The 20,528-nt window shown below is 40.6% G+C and overlaps 1 protein-coding gene across 3 annotated transcripts; it reads right to left on the bottom strand.

Moving 5' to 3' along the window:
- Positions 1 to 968: 968 nt before the first annotated feature.
- Fbxo30 (F-box protein 30) lies at positions 969 to 20,025 on the bottom strand. 3 transcript variants are annotated; one of them, XM_028861180.2, is made up of 3 exons: positions 19,808 to 20,025; positions 6,036 to 8,085; positions 969 to 2,941 (listed from the first exon to the last, which is right to left on the bottom strand). In XM_028861180.2, exons 2-3 carry the CDS (start codon positions 8,067 to 8,069, stop codon positions 2,738 to 2,740), a joined length of 2,238 nt encoding a protein of 745 aa, XP_028717013.1. In that variant the 5' UTR covers positions 8,070 to 8,085; positions 19,808 to 20,025; the 3' UTR covers positions 969 to 2,737. The 3 variants fall into 3 exon arrangements, with proteins under 3 accessions (XP_028717013.1, XP_028717004.1, XP_037056408.1); XM_028861171.2 differs by lacking the exon at positions 19,808 to 20,025 and adding an exon at positions 19,318 to 19,491; XM_037200513.1 differs by lacking the exon at positions 19,808 to 20,025 and adding an exon at positions 19,052 to 19,202.
- Positions 20,026 to 20,528: the final 503 nt, after the last annotated feature.

Genomic DNA, 20,528 nt, shown 5'->3' with positions numbered 1-20,528 from the left:
ATCTAGCATCTAACATTCTACCATCAATGTCTACATCACAGTGTATTGCTAAGTCTGGACAGCTACTAGCTCAGAGTTAGTCATTCTAGTTTTTCTTTGGGTTTCAGGTTTCTGATAGAATTCTTGCTTTTACTTTGGTGAAATACTAAGTTGTTTAGTTAACTTACTCATTTTAAGTTAAACACACAATAATGCATTGATAAAGACAACAAATTGTACACATTTTTAAAGTTCCCAGAGCTCTCATTTTTAAGAGATAGTATTTTCTTAATTTAATAAATATAACTGATCTGATAAATTTTAATCTTTTTTAAAGGCTGCATCTTTACTATATTTAGAAAAATGCCTATGATTACAGGAAAACTTGGAAAAGCTTTGGACTAGCTTCTAAGTGATTTTTAGTGGCCGTAGTTCATAGTACTTTAGAGTACTCATGCAACAAATTCATCAAAGAGTCAGAGAGGAATACTTTTTATGACGTTAATTAACCTGTAAACCCAAATGTTCAACTTCTGGTTTAACCTAAATTCTTAGTATTTTCTTAATTAAGAATCTACCATTGTGACTTTACTTACCACATTGTTCATGTCAATTTTTGTAAAATACGGTTATTGTATTTTTTAAGATTGTATTTATTAGTACTAAAATTGTTTCAGTAAGCGAATATTTGAATTTTCAGTTCCTGTGTCTCCTGAAGTTGCTTCCACATGAAGGACTGATGGCTAAAATGCAGTGATATCAACAGCAATTAAATATTAATTATCATGAAGAATGAGGAATATATTTTCTATGCAGAGTTTCATGTAAAATTCCATACTGTCCCCCTGTCTGTAGTTGTAAGACCCAAGTTTTAGTAAGTAGCTATTTCTAGGTATCTAAAACTGCAACAATAGCTTAAGAAAAACAGCTGAATTATGCTTAACTCAAGTAAGATCTGTCAGTTCTTGACTATCATTTTTCACCCAGAATAAGTTGTAAAAAGTATTTATTCAAACAAAATAAAAGTAGATAGAAAGTTTTCATGTACATACGCTATTATTAAAATATCCATTTCATTCAGTGAAAATAAAATATTAGTTATCTCAGTGTGGAACGGGATTGAAATTTACAAACCATGAAATTTTAAAAAATACAAACATAAAACATAAGGTTAATGCTTATGTTACCTGACTATAGACACATTCTTCAGAAAAAAGTTTAAAAAGCAAAGTTATATTCTGTCACATTTGATTCCTATTTCTACCTTTTGGCAGAAACAAAAGGTTTTTTGTTTTTTTTTTTTTTAATTATTATTATTGTTGTTGTTTGTTTTTTAATGCAATTCAGTCTCCCAGTTGAAACAGAAAGTTTAAGCACCCGGGTTAAAGGACAGATGAGGAACAGGTGACTAGTCCTCCCGCTTGCCAGTCTGACTGCCACATCTGGAAACAGGCACCCGTAACCACAAAGGACTTCCAAAACAACGTACAAAGAAGACACAGTTGATTTTCAGCATCACTGGCCATTTCAGCTCACCAGAGCCAGAATTTATGTGGATATGTGACTTTTGTCTCTGCCTCTGGAATTTACTTCTACATATCGACCCTGAATGCTCATTTCTTTAAAAGAAGCATGTTAAGTGAATATGGTATAAATCAATTTCAAAACTGTAGATTCTTGACTATTTCATTATCACACTTGATTTTTACAAAAAGACACAACTCTTATGTCCTGACAGGGAAATATGAAGCATGACTGGGGAAATGTTTCAAAAAGATTATCAACCAAGGCAGGTTTCTGCTTGATGTTAACTTACAAACACTTGGAAATTTCACATTTTTAAATGGCTTAAAACAATGCCAGTGTATTTTTATAGACATATAGTTCATTATACGAACATTTTTAAAGCCCCTTAAAGAGTCAAACCCTTTGAATTCTGAATATTTGAAGTTTATTCAAACAATATGCCAAATTCAAACTTATAGTGAGGTATATTTTTTTTTTCAAACATTAGATACCTAGGAAAATATGAAACACCATGAAAAATTTCAAGTTAAATTCATAGGCTTGCTTTGTTTTTTACTGTAGTCTGTCATATAGTACATTGTGCCATGACTACTCAGACATGGAATTTAGTGATAAAGAACTGCATAGGATCATTTTCAGCAGAAGAGTAGTAAAGAAAAGAGGATGAAAACATTTTTATGAGTTGTTTTGAAAGCATGAAGTCATTATTGTTCCTGTATGTAAGTACTGGAGATCATGTATGATCAATAATTAGAAAAGTATCAGAAAAACTTGATAGCAATCTTATGGCAGTGTTTAAACAACTGAATGTGTTCTGTGAAAAAAATGTTTGCAGGAAAAATTTGAATCAAAGTTTTGCTTTTTGATAATATGGGCTTCAACCCACAGAAAACATAAAAAATTAATTTTTTGGTCAAGTTCTTAGTTTGAGAAGCAAAAATTTTCAGAACTTAAATATGCACACCATTAAAATTACTAATTTTAAAAATTATGCAGATAAAGATTAGATTACCCTGTCTAGCAATGTTCCAACAATTTTACACACTTCAAATATTAAGGCAACTTTTTTCCCCAATTAACAGTACATTATAAAAATATATGTCACTGCAAAACAGTATGTACATAGTGACGATAAACTGAGCTAGTTGTAGTCTTTAATACATTAATAAAGTGTCATATATTACAAAACTCATACCAGGTGCTTGCATGTATGTGCAAGTAAATACAGTTTTTAAAGTACGGGTTTTAAAACTGAGCGCAGTGAACGTCCTTCTTTAGTAAGTTCTCGAGTCACACACATACACGGCAATGGGATTGCTTCCTCCCGTTTCTCTATAACATTGTAACTGCAATTCTTCAAGTGGTCAGCCATGCTTAGGATGTCAGCAAATTTCCATTCATTAACAGAACAAAATGCAGTACTGAATCGCCATACCTAGAAGAAAATTCTGCTTTAGATTTATATAATCCAATGAACAGAAACTCAGAATCCCTTTTTGCTCTGCTCTAGCTGCTCTACTTCTACTTCTTTTCCCATGCTTTAGAAACATAAAATAGCAAGTTCTAAATAGCTACAAATTAAAAGGAATAAATCCATTGTTCTTCATACTGGTCAAAGTGGTGTATCCACTTCCTCCCATAAACTTTTAAAATCATCTCTAGGTTACTTATGACACCAAATACAATGGAAGTGTTGTGTAGTAGGGAATAATGAACAGGAATGTCTATGCAGTGCATGCTCAGTGCATTTTTTTTCCTGAATATTTTTATCTGCAGTTGGATTAATCTACATGACAGTGAAGCCACAAAGACAGAAGGCCAGCTCCACATGATAAACAGCAGATACTCTACAAAGTAGCAGTACTGGGATGAGGGCAGCATTCATAACAATTTCTCAAGAAGGTAATCGTTTCCAAAGTACCAGATGCCTTACAATTCTGTGACAACAGAGTAATTTTTCAGCTGACAAGAGCAATCATCATTGCTGCCAGGCCTGGTGGCGGAGGACTGTAATTCCAGCTACCAGGGGATAAGGCAGGAGGATAACAAAATCCAGTCCTCCCTGGACGATGCATGAATTCTAGGCTAGTCTAGGCAATTTAGTGAAACCCTCCATTACAGTTTAAAAAAAAAAAGAGGGCTGGGAATCAGCTAAGTAAGAATATTTTCACAGCACATGGGAACCCCTAGTTTGACCCCCAGTATCACAATAAATAAGTATCTGACAAATTACTGCTCCTTTTGTAAAGTGGAGGCAGTAACAGGTTAATGAAAGTACTGTAGAAATGCATGCTATCTAGCTCACTGCAGGTGTTTAAGTGTGGATACCAGGGAGACATATCCAAAAGCTTTAAGGCAAGAAATAAAACATTAGAATTGAAGTCAGTGTGACTAGAGTCTGAAGTGACAGGAGGAAACTGCAGAGGTAAAGATTCAGAGACATCTTAAATGTTTCATTGCCTTGATCCCTGAGGCAATCGGTAAATATTAACTAAGTTTTAAGCACTGCATCAACTATAACAAATATACTTAAAACTATGTAATCCCAGGTTTTTTTTTAGAGGGAATATACTGGAGAAGAACCCAAAGCTGTGGTAGTAATCCAGAAGGAATCCAAGGTGAAATGGCGAGGCACCCGGAGAGGTATGAAAAAGGACCATCAACTAGAATTTGGGAATAAAGGGGATAGAAAAGAGGCAACCCTTACTCCTAAGGCCCTGGTTTGGGCAGCTTAGTAAACAAAGATGCTACCTCTGAAATTAAGTGGGTAGAGGGGCGGAGTAAGCTGGACATGCTGAGTCTGGGGAAGCTGTGGGATAATCACACAGACATGTTCAGTAGAATCTTGTATATTGTGGTTTAGGCTCAACAGAGAAAATAGGAGCATACTGATATAGAATCTGTATAAATATAGCAATTTAATCCTCAAGACTAGGTCTCTGTAGAAATTAACACTACCAGAAAATGTCGCTCCATATATAAATACTAGTGACTAAGGACAAAGACAATTACAGTATCTTATTCCAAAGGACAGAGATGCCCTGAATCATTTAGAGAATAAAATACGTATATACAGCTAGCTGAAGAAACTTTATGTCACCAGAACTTTTTGAGGAAAAAAAAAAAAACTCAAAATAATTCATGTATTCATCCTCTGGTCAAAGTCTCAAGAAAGCAGAAAAGCGGACACAAACTAGAGCAATGAGTAAAGACAAAACCTAAGGGCCAAGAATAAAGTTACATAAATCTGAATGTTGTGCAGTCAAATATTGTTTATTCGAGCTGCTATAGAAAGATTCATCTCACGTGGTATGGAATGCTACTTTAACTGTGTAAAGGTGTGTTACATTTGTTTAACAATGTAAGGATGTGTATTTAATTATGTAAAGATGTGTTGCATTTGTTTCATCTTGTCTGCCTAGAGTATCTGATAAAAAACTGAACAGCCGATAGCTAGGCAGGAGAGGGATAGGCAGGGCCGGCAGGCAGAAAGAATAAGTAGGAGGAGAAATCTAGGCTCGCCAGAGAGGAGAAGCCAAGAATGAGGGAGAAAGAGAGGGACGTGCCGGGGTCGGTAAGCCATGCAGCTGTCAGCCAGCCAGAGACAAGAGAGAAGCAATGAAAGATACATAGAAGGAAAGAAAAGGTAAGCAGCCCTGAGGCAAAAGGTAGATAAAGAGAAACCGGTTAAGTTAAAAGAGCTAGCCAGAAACAAACCTAGGTTAGGCCAAGCATTCATAATAAATAAGAAGGCTCCATGTCATGATTTGGGGCTGGTCAGTGGCCCAAAAGAAAAAGCCTGGTACAATTATGGGTCTCTAGTCACAGATACCTGTGATTGCCTTGGATAGTGCTTCTAATAGAAGAAGCTAGGTAAAAGCAGAATGTAAATAAAATTTAAGTCTGCCTAAATTTCCGCATCAATTTTTTAAAATAATATTTATTCCCCTTTTGCAGTAAATCTGGAGTCTCCATACACAGTAACAAACAGGCTAACCTATTCATCTCACTTCAGCCTCACTCACCCATTAAGACTATCACTCAAGCAGTTTGCTGGTCAATTACTAGGATGACTGTAGTAACAGTTGTGTGTGTGTGTGTGTGTGTGTGTGTGTGTGTGTGTGTGTGTATTTCTCATCCTGAAAAAGACACTATTAAGAATGGAGTCAATTGAAGGCCAAAGGAAATCCTTTCCTAGGTTCCTCAGCTGTCTTATGGTGACAATGTTTGAGACAAAATTAGAAGATGACAGGTAGTAACATGGGCACCAAGTTTTTAGTGTAGAACTGAAGAAAAACTGGCTGTCTGAAGACAGAAATATTAGGACAGAAATCTATGATATACTAGTGATTGTGATGAAGAATTCAAATGACTTTAGTCCTTTATTATCACTTTTAAAATGTGTCATCATATTGACTTAGTACATTATAGGATATGGTCACTTTTTCAAAAAGTTATTAGATATGTCATAGCATTATTAAGTGCCTACTTTATGTTAAAAGAGGTTGAGAAGTTAAAATTAGACCAACCTTTTCCTTTATCTGCCATGATGAATTTCCTTCTGGATACTTCTTTTTCCCCCACTGCAATATTACCATTCCACGAGACTGAAGTAGACTGCCACACACATCCCTCATTAGCCTGGATACACAGGAAAGCTGGCATAAACTGAAGCCATCTAGGAAGCCTGCAATATGCTGCAGTACCTCAAATGGGAGACTACTTAGATGGTCACTACGTAATCCCAACACACAGTTTCTCGAAGGCTCTTCTAATACTGTAGATACACATGGCTGAACTCCAAATGACCTTAAATGGCGGTCATGTATAATCTTTGCTCCTTGTGTTGATGGACAAAATCTACGCTGAGAATAGGTACAACCATAATAAGCCAAAGGACACCTCTGTTCCATCCATCCATTGAGTCCAGCATGGATGTCACCATGTACATTCTTAAAATGGGAAGAAAATTCTTTTCTTCTAAATAACTGTCCACATACAAAGGTAAACATTGAACGCTGCTTAGGCTGGTACCTAGCAACACATTCCAAGACTAGATCCAGCCCAAGTGTCTGAAAAGGACTTGGATTTGAAAGCTGTGGATTGGCATGATCACATGCTGAAGCTGAGGCTATCTCTCCAACCATTGTATTTGTAGCTAATATTGCAGATGGAAGTGAGAACGTCTGTGTCCCAAAGTCAATGTGATAAACATCAACCATGCGGCTATCAGATATTCCCCTCCCACCTGGAGAATCTCCCAGACAAAAGAGTAATGCTGCTGTAATCAGATCGATTCCTTGGAGGTCCATGGGATCTTCTGCAACTTCTAAATCTGATGTATCGACTGCTTTGTCTTCCTTTGGTATATACCATGAATTAGAAAGAAACCTGAATGAAGGAGCATGACTGAAAGGTGAGTTATCAACATCCTTCAAGTCCCCTAAGTCTCCCTTTTTCCAATGCAAATCCTCCTCCTCATCTTCATCTGGCATGAGGATATGTTGAAATGTGCTATCGGGCAAAGCATTGAAAGGAATTATTTCCCTAAGTTGTGCTGCTACTAAAAGTGAACTGGAAGGTTCTAAAGTACCATCTGCTGCTGCACAGTCTCCATTTTCTATGTTATTTTCTATGGAATCACCAGGAGAATTTTGATTCTGGTCTTTGACCTGTGAACACATATTTTCCAAAGGAAAGCCATTACAAAGGGCAGAAGTACCAAAAGAGCTTGTATTTAAGTTGCATAGTAAATCACTGGAACCATTTTGTTCAGACTGAACATTCTGACTTGTGCCATTAAGGTCAACTCCACCTACTGCCCCTACCCCATCCTCATGAAGGTGGTCTTGGTCTTTTAAGTTTCTTTCCTGGAAACTTTCTCTGTTATTCTCATCCATTTCATTTGTGGTAGCATGAAGACTTGTATTTAACATGCCAATGTCTCTTGTGGCAGAATTCAGGATATCTAAAGCAGCAGCCAAACTTCTAGTTGTTTCTACAGTAGCTTGATAAAGTGCACCATATGATTCTTCATCAACAGATACCAACCCATTAGTACATGGCATTTCCTGAACATTTGATTTCACTGAAATTTGTTCTCTAGGTTCAGATATTTTATCAGTTGCTTTTGACATCATGGTGGCAACTTTGAGAGATTCCAAAAGCATTCTTTGATCTTGAAGAGCCAAGGCCATGTCTAATTGTGCCACTTCATCAACATCTCTGCTTAGATTTTCATATGATTTCCGGTCTGCGTAACTAACTGGCCATCGGTTCCATTCCATAGTACAGCACACCACACTTGCAGGACACATTTCTAGATGTTCAGCAACTTTATTTCGTGCCATGGTAAATGGACATCCAAAGTTACTATTTAAGCAAGGTACTCGTTCAAAGGGACACAAGAGTCGATGTTCATCAGCTTTACAAGAATGGAAAACTGCTCCACAGACCAATGGACAACCAATCAGGTCACAGGAAATCCCAGGCTCTGGTCTGGTCATACACCTTCTACTGACACAGTTCACACAGTGTGGGTGCTGCTGTACCTCTTCTTCCATAATGGCCAGTCCAGCTCTAATTTTTGAAAAAGAAAAAGGTAATGCCATTAGACAAAAACTGTATAGTAAATCAAATCACCCATATGTTCTAGGTTATTCTTGAGAATGAAATATATAAAATCCATACATACAACATACAAACATTTAAGTGGTTACTTTGACACATAATTAATATATCTTAAAGGCACTTAAGCACTTTTAGTAACAATCTGGTGTTTTGAAATGTCAAAGTTTCACATTTCCATACTAGGAAACAATATGCATAACAGGCATATTGTGGCTTCCATATAAAATATTCGAAATATAGTACTGTATAAAATAAATTATAATAAAAGTGCTATTTTAAAAACACCCGAATTTCAGAGACTACTATAGATTTCAGCTTTTAAATTTCAATTAGCTTGATTCTGATATGCCTCATTGCAAACCCCTCATTATATCGTTGAGAATACATATGTACATACATTACTTCTGAAGGTCAGCTCTCATTCACTTTACTAAATTTGAATTTCTTGCTAATTACTAGGTACCAGGCAATGTATTCCCTCTGGCAATAATACAGGTAAATTAGCATCTCATCTTAAAGGAATTACAAGGGAGGCAGAAGACAAAACTCAATCACGTTATGTGGATCAACACAATAGGAAAAAAATAGTAGCATAGCAAAGATAATTAGCATAGAAAAGGGTTAGGCAGGGTAAACTAGTAAGAAAGAGAAATTCATTTCTGAAGTAACAGCAAATGAACTGACAAAATATGTTCAATCTTTCTAATATTAATGGATTATGGTGAAATGCAAGAAAGTCATAAAAAATAAGGCCAAAAGGGAATTGGGCCAAGCATGAATTTTATATGTTAGTCTATGGATTTAGTCTTTTAGTAACTGAAAGTCACTGATAATTTTCAGGGTAGAGAAACAGTATCTATGAAATAATATGAGGGATTACTGACACTCCCACGTTTTTTTTTAAAAACTTTCTTTTTATTTATTCTTTGTGTCTTTCACATTATGTCTCCACATCACTTCTCTAGATCTCACTCATCTCCCTCCCCTGCTCCCCCTAAATAAAACAAAATAAAATTTAAGAAAAAAAAAGGAGAGCCGGGAGGTGGCAGCACACACTTTTAATCCCAGCACTTGGGAGGCAGAGGCAGGCAGATCTCTGTGAGTTCAAGGCTAGCCTGGGCTACAGAGTGAGTTCCAGGAAAGGCGCAAAGCTATACAGAGAAACCCTGTCTCAAAAATCAAACAAACAAACAAAAGAGGAGAGAAAAAAAGGAAGAAAGGGAGAATATCATCATGGAAGCTGCAGTGTGACACAGGAAGTCACGCAGCAAATCCCTCTATCCATAGATTTTTACATGCAGGTGTTCATCCCAAAGAATCATTGGTCTGGTTCAAGGTCCCTGGTCTCTGCTATATCACTGACACTGGGCCCTCACTGGGAATCTTCCTGGACATTCTGTTGCTACCCTCCCTATGCCATTGAGATCTTGCAGCCCTGGGTCTGCAGGACCAACCCCCACCCCATGCTCCAGGAGATCACAGATGGGATGGATGTTGGGGTCGGCCAACACATAACCCTGGATAGTTGCAGGGTTGGTCTGCCTGCTAGCTCCCCCGCTCTCTTGCCCCCGGAAAGTTCACTCTTTGCAGCTTTGAGCAAGGGGTAGGGCCATTTCTCCCACTTTGGCCCATCCTCAGGGTTGGTTCTCTCACACCTACACCTTGAGGACCAGCTCTACTGTGTTGCCCTGGTGAGGTGTAGGGGCCACTCTCCCAAGTGCTGCAGTTGATGAGAGGCAGGGACAGCACTCCAGCTCTTATGACCTCAGGGCCAGCTCTTCCACCTGCCTCAGGAGTTTAGGGGCGCGCACGCGCGCGCGCACACACACACACACACACACACACACACACACACACACACACACCACGATGACTCTTCTCTGCCCATGCCAGACCTGACAAAACCTGACAGATGAGTAGTGGGACAGCTCTCCTATGCTACTTCGGGGCTGGCTCACCTCCACTTCCACCAAGAGCTGGCTCTATTGTGCTGCCCAGGTGAGGTTTGGTTGGCCTGCTCTCCCAGACACTCATTTTTTTTTTTTTAAATTTATTTATTATGTATACGGTGTTCTGCCTGCGTACATGCAGAATGCCAGAAGAGGGCACCAGATCTCATTACAGATGGTTGTGAGCCACCATGTGGTTGCTGGGAATTGAACTCAGGACCTCTGAAAGAGCAGCCAGTGCTCTTAACCTCTGAGCCATCTGGCCAGCCCTTACCCTCTCATTTTAAAACTGATTTTTTTAAACATTTCATCAAACAAAGTTTATACCAAAAATAAGAGAAAGTGTAAACAAAATCTGCCAATTTAATTGTAACTAAGCTTATTCAATAGATTTTTTTCTAAAATCTTGAACTGCTTCATTGGTTTTTGTCAGTGGTGAAAAGTTAAATAATACCTGTCTTTTGCTATCACTCTTATTTCCTAGTCAAATCTGAAGACAAACAAAAACTAAAATCTTGTAGTTTCCTAGTTATCTACTCAGTAGCTCTCTCATTGTCTTTATTATTCCTACCCCACATTAAGACTGCTCTACAAAGATCCTCACCAATCTAAAGGGCTCTTCTTTCCTCCTCTGCTGTATCATCAAGATTACCAACTCCTCCTTCTGGACTGTTAACCCTCCCTTACCGTGTTAGTACACTTAACCAAGTTCCCTCCTACCTCTCTGGCTAGCCTTCTCTTAAATATTACTTTTTTTGTTGGGGAATATTATTTTAAGGTGTGATACTTTTGTTGATTTGCATTTTTTAAACTCTATGAAGCTGTGTTACTGTGCCTGTCTAAACACCTGATGGTCTAATAAAGAGTTGTACGGCCAATGGCAAGGCAGGAGAAAGGATAGGTGGGGTTGGCAGGTAGTAGGAGAAATCTGGGGCGGGGGGACATCTAGGAGAGAAGGAGGTGGACTCAAGGGGCCAGCCACCCAGCTACACAACCAGCAATGGAGTAAGAAAGAAAGGTATACCAAAGTAGAGAAAGGTAAAAGCCCAGAGGCAAAAGACAGACAGACAGGTTAATTCAAGGTAAGAAAAGCTGGCAAGAAGCAAGCCAAGCTAAGGCCAGGCATTCATAATTAAGAATAAGCCTCCATGTGTGAAGTATTTGGGAGATGGGTGGCAGGCCCCCCAAAAGAACAGAAACACACAGCAACAGCTTTTCTTCAGGATTTTATGTCATTCTTGTTCACACTATGCCTAACTCCTGGGTATGCTAGGTTTTTCCACCTTTCTTTCTTTCTTTCTTTCTTTTTTTTTTGGTTTTTTTGAGACAGGGTTTCTCTGTGTAGCTTTGCGCCTTTCCTGGAGCTCACTTGGTAGCCCAGGCTGGCCTCGAACTCACAGAGATCCGCCTGCCTCTGCCTCCCGAGTGCTGGGATTAAAGGCGTGCGCCACCACGCCCGGCTCTTTTTTTTTAAACAAATCATTTATTTATTTTATTTTTATTTTATACATGAGTGTTTTTTTTTTTTTTTTTTTTTTTTAAAGATTTATTTATTTACTATGTATACAGTGTTCTGTCTGCATATACACTTGCAGGTCAGAAGAGGGCACCAGATCTCATTACAGATGGTTGTGAGTCACCATGTGGTTGCTGGGAATTGAACTCATGACCTCTGGAAGAACAGCCAGTGCTCTTAACCTCTGAGCCATCTCTCCAGCCCATACATGAGTGTTTTGCCTGCATGTATGTGTGCCATGTGCATGCCTGGCACCCACAGAGGTCAGAACAGGGCTTATGATCTACTGGAACTGGAGTTACAGATGGTTGTGAACTGCCATATGGCACCATGGAGCTAGGAACTGACCACGGATCTTCTGCCAGAGCAGAAATTGGTCTTAACCACTAAGCCATCTCTCCAGCCCTTTTTCCAACTTTCATTTACCATCTGTAGGTAGAAAATTCATCTATACATCGCGCCTACAAATCTTCCAAACACCAGACCTCTTCAGCTATATTTCTACCTGTATATCGCAGAGACAATTCAACTCAGTGTTTTCTACAATAAATTACACTGTACAGTATAATTTTGTAAATAAAAAGATTTGTAGCCTATTTTCTTCATTGGATTCATATGGTTGTTAACTCTCTGACGTGTATTTCCATAAATTTCTAGCTTGGTTTCAGGTGGGTAATCACTCCACAAATTGTTACAACATTTTTCTTGGTTGAAGACTATTATTCCTCAAACAGGAATAATAAACACTAGGACAAAGTCCCAAGCTGATATTGTGCTGGTCAACAATGCCATGAAAAATGTACACATTCAACACCAGATCATTTTTAAATTGCTTTAAAGTAGCAGAATGAGTCGAATACTTTCAAAATGTTGTTTTCTCACAATTCCATAGGCAAGAGTTGACTCTTTAAACGAGTTGTACTAAACGAACAAGAAAGGGAATGAGAGATTAATAATGGCAAATATTTATAATTAAAGTAATGAAAATGTTTAAAAAGATTTAAGACAAACCTTGCTGAGGGATTAGATTGTGAAAACAGCTGGAGCTTTCTTATTTTGCAATAACAAGACTGAGTTTATCTCACATGCTAGAGGTTAAACTTGACTGCTGCTAAGAGAGAAACCTAAAAATACAAGCAGTTTCAACAGTGACTGCCACTTTTAGGACTTGTATGAGCACTTTATGTTATTGTACACACCATCACGCAATCACATCAGGCAGAGCACATTTAAAGGTACTACCTAATTCAAAGGTGTTTAAAATAATGACTACTGCAATTCTGACTAACATTCAAAAACAGTAACTTGCAAAGGCAGGAGAAGGCTCTCAAGTTTCAAAATAGGTAGCCTCTTCCACATTTCTCCTCTCTCAATAAAAAACGTTTTTTAAAAAATACAGCCACAGCAACATATCTGTGGTATTTTATTACTTTTTGAAGTAGACTTACAAAAAAGGAGTAATATTAATTGTATTACCTACTCTATCCTTAACAAATACCAAGTCAATGTCCTACAACACAGAGAAAAATAGTGTTCAGAAGTAGTAAGTGACTTGCCCAAAGTCATCTATCTAGTTAAGAGACGAGGTGCGACATGTACATCTTATCAATATTCACGTGGAGTGGCAGACATGTTTACTGATAAACAGCTAAGAAAATAGCTCTTTAACAACTGATGACTTAATTTTAAGATGTTATTTGAGGAATGAAGATTACACAATTTTGCTTGTAGTTTATTCTAACACTTAATCACTCTTGATGGTCAAAAATCTTTTCATTCTTTATAATTATTAAAGCACATTACTTTGCTTTGACCACATTTTAAATAGGAACATATGAAGCAGTGTGAATTTAACCATTCTCAACATATCTATACAAACTAGGTCAAGTCCAGTTTATAGTTAAATATACAAAGAAATAAGAAAATACAGTAATAGTCTTTCCAAAGAGAGAGACTTGGCTTCAAACTTTAAAGCTCTTCCAGATCCATCCTCTTTCTAATCAAGATTATTATTATAAAATCTAAAATGCCATCATACATAGAGTATGTCAAACTGCGCATGAACTCTGTGAAGCAGGTTTTAAAACTTCAGTTCTTGACTTATCAGTTGAACAATGACACAGCAAGCCTAGTAGAAAACATGTTGCTAAATTATGGCTTCAAGTTCAAGATGAGCTTCATTAAACTTAATGGGTTTTTAAAACCATGCTAAAATCAATTTCTATTAAGCTATACTCAAAAGAACTACTGGAAAAGTTTCATTAGACTAAAACTTACTTGTAAATGATGGAATCTTTTACAATAGTTTCCGTTTTCTCTAACAGAAGTTGGTTGGCAACTCATACTCTGTGGCTGACTAGCAATCCTTAAAAATAGTTTTAAGACATGGCATTTTCTCATACAATGAAATGAGAGCTTGCCTTTTAAGGCACAGAGTCAGTGCCCCCAACTGTTTCTCAACATTCACTAAAATATATTCAGGAGATAATATAATCATAAACTAGCACAATTTTAAAATATGCTAAGAAAAGTTGTTTAACACCACTTAGGACTACTTCCAATGTTTACCAGTTTCTAAGAAACACACACAGATACACACACCTCTCCCTCCTCATATGCCATGTGTTTCAACTCTAGTTTCAGCTTGTGACCCTCCCCTAGAACCCAAGGCAAGACATGGAGCCCTTACAAAACACATGCTTATTACATGCTGCACTTTAGGGCATTACTAGGGACAACTAAAAATAAATCACTGTTCTTTTTAATAACTAGTTCTATAGGAAAACTATAATCGCCAAGAACATCAAAACTATCTCTGTCTCATACATCTTTATGTTCCCTGAATTCAAAATTGTGCTTCAACTTGAGATTCATTTGTGTAAATACATGAATGAAAGAATACAAGAAAATGAATTCCCAGACATTCTTAATTTCATGGAAAAAAATGACCACGATAAAAACTTACAGATCTAACATTAAAAAATTAGTTTAAAACAAAATACCTCAACCAGCTATACATAATGGTGGTGCTCAAACACTTCCTTTAAAAAATTTTTTTTCTTTTATTATTAAGAATTTTTTCTATTCATTTTACACACCAACCAGATTCCCCTGTCCTCCCTCCTCCTGTCCCCCAGTTTTCCCCCCAACACATGCCCCATTCCCACCTCCTCCAAGGCAAGGCCTCCCATGAGGAGACAGCAGAGTCTGGTATATTCAGTTGAGGCAGGTGCCAGGCCCACCCCCCTGTACCAAGGCTGCGCAAGGTGTCCCACCATAGGCACTAGGCTCCAAAAAGCCCACTCATGCACCAGGGATGGATCCCAACCCCACTGCCAGGGGTCCCCTAAACAGTTCAAACTAAACAATTGTCTCGCTTATCCAGAGGGCCTAGTCCAGTACCATGGGGGCTCCACAGCTATTGGTCCACAGTTTGAGTACCCATTAGTTTGATTTGTTTGTCTCTGTAGGTTTCCCCATCATGATCTCAATGTCCCTTGCTCACAGAATCCCTCCTCTCTCTCATCAACTGGACCCCTGGAGCTCTGCCTGGTGCCCAGCTATGGATCTCTACATTTGTTTCCATTAGTTACTGGATGAGGGCTCTATGATAACAGGGTATTCACCAATCTGATTACTAGAGTAGGCCAGTTCAGGTACCCTCTCCACTATTGCTAGTAGTCTAAGTTGGGGTCATCCTTGTGGATTCCTGGGAACTTCCCTAGCACCCTGTTTCTCCCTATCCTCATGATGTCTCCATTTTTCCTTAGTATCTTGTTCCTTGCTCTCCCACTGTCCCTGTTCCAGTTCAAACATCCTGTTCCCTTATGTTCTCATCCCCCATCCCCTAGTTTCCCACCCCCCTAAAACCCAGTTTGCTCATGTGGATCTCATCTATTTCCCCTTCACAGGGAGATCTATGTGTCCCTTTTAGGGTTCTCCTTGTTAGCTAGCTTCTCTGGAGCTGTGGGTTGTAGTCTGGTTATCCTTTGCTTTATATCTAGTATCCATTTAGCTCAAACACTTCCTAAGCACTTTCTAGCTAATGTGTCCCAGGCATCTTATATGAAGACAAAACCTTAAAATAAAAAAAAAATTTAAAAAAAAAGCAAATCAATGGGAAAGATATATCAAAAGGTAACTTCAATTTTTTTCTTTTTAAAATCTTAGAAAACTGAATACTGAGCCAGGTTTAAAAAGGAAAGACAATAATTGTTATCTGTAGATGTACAGGTGAGCAGTGCACAAAGGAAAAATCAGCTCAAAAGATGAAGTGGCATCAGCCTATTCTACTGCTTAGTATTATATTTATATATTAGATGAAACAGACTTCTACTAAACAAAACACGTTTTAATATAAGGCTGATTGTGGAACCAGTCTTGTCTAATGATAAGGAAGTCCGTTGCAAAAATCAACAATTTAGCTATCAGTTCTAAGTGTCTGTAGGAAATCTTACCTTTTGTATAGTCAGAGGTACTAGTACATAGTAAGAAGAAACATTGAATGACCCACTAATAAAATAGGTGCATTTAGTTCTGAAGATAACAAATCTATACCTCAGTCATTTTATCTGCTTTTAAAGGGTGGAGGTGGTATCCAGGTAGCTCAGCAGTAAAGCACTTGTATAGCAGGTCCAAGTGCTTGGATTCTGTTTTGAATACAGTAAACACACACACACACACACACACACACACACACACACACACACACACACACACACACACACCATAAAAGACTTAAAGCCATGGTGGTGGTGTAGATAGCTACACGTGATGAAAATCAGATTACTACTAAATTCCCAACTCACAGCACATACCCCCAATCCAAAGGTGTTCTAGTTTCATTAAACTGCTGTGGTAACACATAAAACACCTGGGTCAAAAGCAACTACAGGGAGGAAAAGGGGTGTTTCTGCTCACACTGCCGGGTCACAGTTTATCCGATGAAGTCAGGGCAGGAACTCAAGCAGGAACCATGGTGGAATGCTGCTTTTTGGCTTGCTCACTGTCTGATGCTCAGCTGGCTTTCTTACATAGTCCAGGACCACCTATCAGCCTAGGGATTGGTAGTGCTCACAGAGGGCTGGACCCCCCCACATCAATTAATAATAGACAATCCAGCATAACATCCTCCCAGGCCAGAGTGGGCTAGGTAACCCCTCAATTGAGGTTTCTCTCAGATGACTCTAGGGTTTGTCAAGTTCACAACCGAGACTAACCAAGGCAAATAGATAAATAAGTTACATTTTCTATTTATTTCATTAAACTTTACTTCTGGCTTTACAGAAAAATGAACTAATGATATAAATATTTATTTTCATGTTCTTACCCATCCCTCCAGATGTACTATAATCAAAACATTTATCTGTCATTTCCAACCTGGTCATGGTTAAAAATTTTTAAATGAAAGTTCTAACTATTCACAATTTTCTCCACTAAATAAACAAATGAAATAATCATAGACTTAGATCAGAAATTAAAATGTTAGAAAACATTTAATACTCAGACCAGAACCTATTTGGGTTAATACATGATAAAAACAGGTCTACCCAGACAGCAAGAGACAGAGGGCTTCTATGGAGCCTCAGCTTTCCAGCCTGAGGCAATTACTCTACTTTGAAACAATCCAGAACTTCTGAAAGGTTGATTAGTTATTTCTGTGCCCAAGAGTATATAAACATAGTTACCCCAAATGGATGTACTCTGCTTTACACAACTGCCAGATTTATAGTCAACTACTTTTAAATATTACTTAAATTTATAAAGCTTACTAAATGCAGGACTATGACTCTACCCAGTGCTAACATTAACCATTCTTTAAAACAGAAAAAAGACATCTTTTTGATTAAAAAAAAAAACAACTAAGTTTTTTTTTTTTTTGGTTTTTCGAGACAGGGTTTCTCTGTGTAGCTTTGCGCCTTTCCTGGAGCTCACTTGGTAGCCCAGGCTGGCCTCGAACTCACAGAGATCCGCCTGCCTCTGCCTCCCGAGTGCTGGGATTAAAGGTGTGCGCCACCACCGCCCGGCTTACTAAGTTTTAATTGAGGTATATTCTATAACTGAGGTATATTTGTGTTTAATGCTTTCAGTATGCACAATATACAAGCAACTTCAACTTGAATCTCTCCTAGCCATCACAATTAATATGAAATTTAATATTTACTCAGTCCTTTTAACTTAAAAGTTTTACCAATAAATATAATGTATAAACACAATGACATTCTCCAAGACCATGCCCAGCAAGAATAATTCCTTTTATAAAAGTAAACACAGTCTTAGGAACTTATTTAAAAGATTATCTAACAGTCACACTTTAGAAACATGCTATATCAAATAATAAACACATTAACTAAAGCCGGTTTGAGTGACCTTAAAGTACCTTTCCAACCATACACGAAGGGTCAACAATTCTTTTATGCAGTATTACTTTTTAAAGCATATTTCATTTATATTTTAAAACAAAAAATATACAAAAAAAAAAAACCCCACCCCAAACCTGAATCAAAACATTCAAAAACACTGGACTGAAATTAAACAGATACTACATAGGCAAACTTCAGTTTCTTATACCATTCATAAAACACCTACTATTTCTAGAATCACATACACACAAAAGCTTATGTCACTATATTAAGTATCAGGTACAAACTGGCAATCTAAGAAGTTAGCAAAACACCATGTTGTCCCCAACTAAACTCCTACAGCAAAAAAACAGTGACTAAGCATAAAGAAGTGTGATTCAACGAAACCGTACTGGGAGCGGGTACGCTTTAGAAAAACCCAACGGGAACACTTCATGCTATTCTTTTCTCTTTGCCAGCCAACATGGGATTGTTCTGGAAAACTTTGATACAAAAACGTGCAAAGCGTGCTAATGTAACTTACTGTGTCTGAAATTTAGCAACCAGCAAATGAAAACTCGGAGCCTTCGGAGTAAGAATTTTAACCCTCATTGCTACCAGAATGTCCCTAAAATAACTTCATCTTGGATCAGAGTCAACAAAGCAATCATGGGAGAAAAGGTCAACTCCTTCCCAAGCATCTTTTATCCGGGATTTACCGCAGGAGAACCACAGTAAACACCGGCCGCCATCGAGGTAAAAAAAAAAAAAAAAGTATTCCCGGGTGACTCTGCATCCACCGTGCGTTCCATGTCCTGCTTCCCATCTGGGACTCCATGAGCAGAACCCAGTAACTTGGAGGGGGAGGCGGGGGATCCCTAAGTTTCCCTTTAACAAGGGCCAAGGCTAAGTAAGCCTCGGCGCCTCTCACTTCCATGAATGGAAAAGTTACCAACTTCGCTCATCCCGTGGAGACAGTTTGGAGATGCCTCTCAGTCCTTTTAACCCGTGGGTGCCCAAACCACCCAAAGTTCACTTCCTACGAGCCCGAGAGGGGGCGAGCCTGGCTTCCCGGGGACCTCCGCGCACCCAGTGAAGGGGGACCTCACCCGGGTCTGCGTCCCCGGGGGTCGGGGCGCCATTGGCCGGACGCCTCAAGGGAGGGCCACACACACACACACACACACCCAGGCGGCCCCGGGCGCGCCGGTCCCGCGTCCCCGGCCGAGCACCACAGGCCCAGGGCGGTGCCGACTCCAACCGGGCCCGCCGCCCCCTCGAGCCCGCGCCGCCCGGGGCCGCTGACCCGGCGGCGCTAGCCCCGTTCGCCCGCGCCCCCGCGGGCCAGCCTCCCGCGGGCCCTCGCTACACTCACCGGCCCGCGCGCCCGCAGCGCCGCTCAGGCCCCGGCTGCCCTGGCCGTCGCGCCCGGCGGCTCCACGCACCGTCTCCGAACGGAACCGAACCGAGGACAGAGATCCGCCCGTCCGATCCCTCCGCTCCGCGCCGCCGCCGCCGGGGCCGGACCGCCGCCTTTTCTCCTCGGCCTCCAACCGCCACCGCCCTCCTCGCGCGCCCCGCCCCGCCCCCACGGAGCCCCGCCCCTCCACGGAGCCCCGCCCACCCCGGCCGGGCCGCGGGCGGGCAGGCAGGCAGGCGGGCGGGCCCGCGCACGCACGGCCTGCGGGGGCGCGCGCGCACGCTGCCCTCTGCTGGGGACCGCGCGCGACCCGGGGGTGCGGGGGGAGGGCGGACCCGGGGCACTCGCTTTCTGCAGCGTCGTTGTCAGGCGCGTCCCCCGCCTCTCCCGGCGGGGCTCCCGCACGGCTCCCACTGTGCTCCCAGCCCGGGTCGGCTTTTCGGACCTTGCTTTTCTGGAAGGGGATCCCAGAGGACCGGTGGCCCTGTGCAGAGCGCAGGCTCCCGAGGAGCGCGACCCGTCCGTCCTCCTCCTTCCTCCTCCTCCTCCACGCTCGCCCCGCGCGGCTCGGGGCCCTCGGCAGGAAATAAATAGGTCAGCTCCCGGCTGTCTAGGGTAACGGCCACCACCTCACGTGCCCGAGCCCTGTGACTCGGTGACCGCTCGGCGCTGTGACCCGTTTCCCCTTGGAGGGGAGGGCTGTGTTTGTCCCGTCGGCCCCGCGGAGGACGGCTTCCGTGGGCGACCCACGCGGCGTCTGGGAAATACCTCGGGGACGAAAAGCGCGGTCACCCTGGGCTACCCCACCCCCCGGCGTCTGTAGGCGTCCCCGTTACTACCGCCAGGCCCCCCGGGTGGGAGGCGGAGGGACAAGTGATGTCACGCACGCCCACCCCGTCTGCAGGCCTCTGGCCCACTCGCGTCTCAAAACCGTCTGGAAGGAAATGGGGGCAGGGCAGAGGGGAGAAAAGCCTGTTGTGTGGTCCTGGAAAGGATGGCTCACACGTTTCACCAACCTGACTCTCAGACCTTTCCACACTCAATAACCACAGCAACACAAAACTCTGGGGGAACTTGGACTAATCACACTTTTTTTTTTTTTAAATGAAATTTAGAGTTTATGGAACGTCCAGTGCGTTTGTGTGGGGTGCATAAGGAATTGTGTA

The sequence above is a fragment of the Peromyscus leucopus genome, chromosome 8a (genome assembly GCF_004664715.2).
Source record: "Peromyscus leucopus breed LL Stock chromosome 8a, UCI_PerLeu_2.1, whole genome shotgun sequence".
Lineage (NCBI taxonomy): Eukaryota > Metazoa > Chordata > Mammalia > Rodentia > Cricetidae > Peromyscus > Peromyscus leucopus.
This window is presented reverse-complemented; position numbering and strand designations above follow the sequence as displayed.

Bases quoted from the DNA above. Each gene is read 5' to 3' on its own strand.
- Fbxo30 (XM_028861180.2), bottom strand. From the start codon at position 8,069: ATGGAAGAAGAGGTACAGCAGCACCCACACTGTGTGAACTGTGTCAGT. The intron at 2,942-6,035 runs GTTGGTCTAATT...ATTTTCTTCTAG, and splicing joins CATGGCAGATAAAGGAAAAG to GTATGGCGATTCAGTACTGC.